We start from the raw sequence: 2,503 nt of genomic DNA, 5'->3' as shown, positions 1-2,503 counted from the left end.
TTCTAGGAGATGTTGAGTACGCTGTTCCCATAATTCCAAGGCCTCTATAGTAGCCATGTCTTTAGGAGTGGGTAACTCCTGGGGAGTCCGTGTGGCGTAGCTGAGAGAGATCGATCAGTCCCACATTCACCAATTAACTCCTCTTTAGTTTCCTTAGGAGCCCAATAGACGACATTTATTTTCTGAGAACACAACGGACATATTTAGGCTCTTTATGTATACTTTAATTCGAGAAATTATGTCCAAAAGCTAGGAGCTTCAGAAAAACATGTCTGGCTGTCTCTGTAGCTGGCTCCGCCCCCCGTGTTAGGATTTTTTAATTTTGTCATTTAGGTTTTTTATTTTAAGTTATTTTTTTTTTAAATAGTTATGTTAGGTTAATTTATAGTTTAATCTTAGTTTTTTTTATTTACAAGTAAGTTTTTATTTATTTTAAGATAGCTATATTGAAAATGTAATTTAAAGTTAGGGGGGTGTTAGGTTTAGAGGTTAATAGTTTAATTTAGTGTGTCGCAATGTGGGGGCCAGCAGTTTAGTGGTTAATAGGTTTATTTTAGTAGTTGTGATGTGGGGGCCATTCTGAGCGCAATGGCAAATTTTTCAGCTGTATAGCTATACTGCACAATTTGTAATCTTGGTGTTTACTTGTTAAAGAGATCACTCTTTTATTTTTAAACAAATGCAAAGAATACATCAAAAAAACATTTTTTTTATTTTTTTTTGCATTTTAATCCGAATTCACATCCCTATATAATACTCTGCAGCATAAACGGTTGAGCTATAATTGTTCCTTCTCAAGTGTCATGTAGTACCTTTTAAGTAATCACAGCCTACCAGCACACAATTCTTTCTTTTTATAGATACATTAAAGAAGCTTTTATAATTATACAGGGATGATAACATTTGCATTGTCACTACTTTGCATAAACAAACTGTAGGGATATTTCCCTAAAGAATAAAGCTGCTATAAACAGCTATGTCTGATAATATCTATGATCTGTGTCTGTGGCAGTCAGGAAACATTACAATGATTTGTTTTCTACTCTGTGCATTTCTGCTTTCTATTCAAGGTACTGTGTGATTTTTAGCACCACAGGGTTTAAACTCTTCACTAAAGTATATTAGAACTAACTAACCATAGCTTAATTATCAGATGCTTTAATAGTTGTCAATTTTATTGTTTCTCTCCATTTTTCAGCATCATTTGGGCAGAGAGTAATGACTCAGTCTCCAGATTTTGTCACTGTGTCACCAGGAGAAAGTGTCACCATCGCATGTAAATGCAGTGACAGTCTTACGTCTGGCTCTACACATTATTTAGCTTGGTATCAGCAAAAACCTGGTCAACCGCCAAAGCTTTTTATCTTTAGAGCAAGCAGCAAAGCTTCAGGGATCCCAGACAGGTTCATTGGCAGCGGGTCTGGGACTGATTACACTCTCACTATTAGAGGTGTGCAAGCAGAGGATGCAGCAGATTATTACTGTCAGCAGCACTATGGTGCACCTCTCACAGTGATACAGAGCTGTACAAAAACCTCTCTTCCTCTTCTTTAATAGTTCTGCATAATGTGCTATAAACATATTCTAAAGCATATTCATAAAATATAATAAGATCCAAGAATCATTATTAGAAATATACTTATAATTAACCTACAATTACATTCCACGACTTTTCATATTATTTTTTGACTGTTATTTAGCAGAGAGCAGTTATGATTTCACTAATATGGTCTTCACGTTCCTAACATTTAAATCAAGGAATGTTTCTAATTTGACATGGCATGCAATATAACTATATTTCTGGAGGACATATTTTAGAAAATACAGAACATGGTAACTCTAATTAAAGCCCCAAATTGTTCTTTCATGATTCAGATAGAGAATGTAATTTTAAAAAAGCATGTGATTTCAAACAACTTTTCTATTAACGTCTATTAACTAATTTGCTTCATTCTAGTGGTATCCTTTGTTGAAGAAGCAGCAATGCACTACTGGGAGCTAGCTGAATGCATTGGGTGAGCCAATAACATAAGTTAAATAAATGTCCAGCCACCAACCAGCAGCTTCTGAGCCTACCTAGACATACTTTTCAACAAAGTATACGAAGAGAACAGAAAAAATTAGATAAAAGAAGCCAAATGGAGCGTTGTTTAAAATCACGTTCTATTTGTATCATGAAAGAAAAAAAAAGGGTTATATGTCCCTTTAACTTTTTATTGTAATGTTTATTAGTAAATTAATGTACAAACGTGTGTGTGCACATAACAATAAAGCAAAATAAAAAACATACGCCTAGATTTAGAGTTCTGCGGCCAAAGGGGTGCGTTAGCTACGCGTGCTTTTTTTCCCACGCACCTTTTAAATACTGCTGGTATTTAGAGTTCACAGAATGGCTGGGTTTTCAGTGCGTTAGGCTCCAAAAAGGGAGCGTAGAGCATAATTTAACGCCACTGCAACTCTAGATACCAGCGGTGCTTACGGACGCGGCCAGCTTCAAAAACGT

The 2,503-nt window shown here is 35.5% G+C and overlaps 1 gene segment (V, D, J or C); it reads left to right on the top strand.

The window, feature by feature from the left end:
• Window positions 1–979: 979 nt before the first annotated feature.
• On the top strand, window positions 980–1,554 carry LOC128647558 (immunoglobulin kappa variable 4-1-like). The segment is given in 2 exon segments: window positions 980–1,070; window positions 1,199–1,554. Coding segments are annotated over 2 exon segments (399 nt in total).
• Window positions 1,555–2,503: the final 949 nt, after the last annotated feature.

The sequence above is a fragment of the Bombina bombina genome, chromosome 2 (assembly GCF_027579735.1).
Source record: "Bombina bombina isolate aBomBom1 chromosome 2, aBomBom1.pri, whole genome shotgun sequence".
NCBI lineage: Eukaryota > Metazoa > Chordata > Amphibia > Anura > Bombinatoridae > Bombina > Bombina bombina.
The sequence above is the reverse complement of the archived record's forward strand: the minus strand, read 5'-3'. Positions and strand labels throughout refer to the sequence as shown.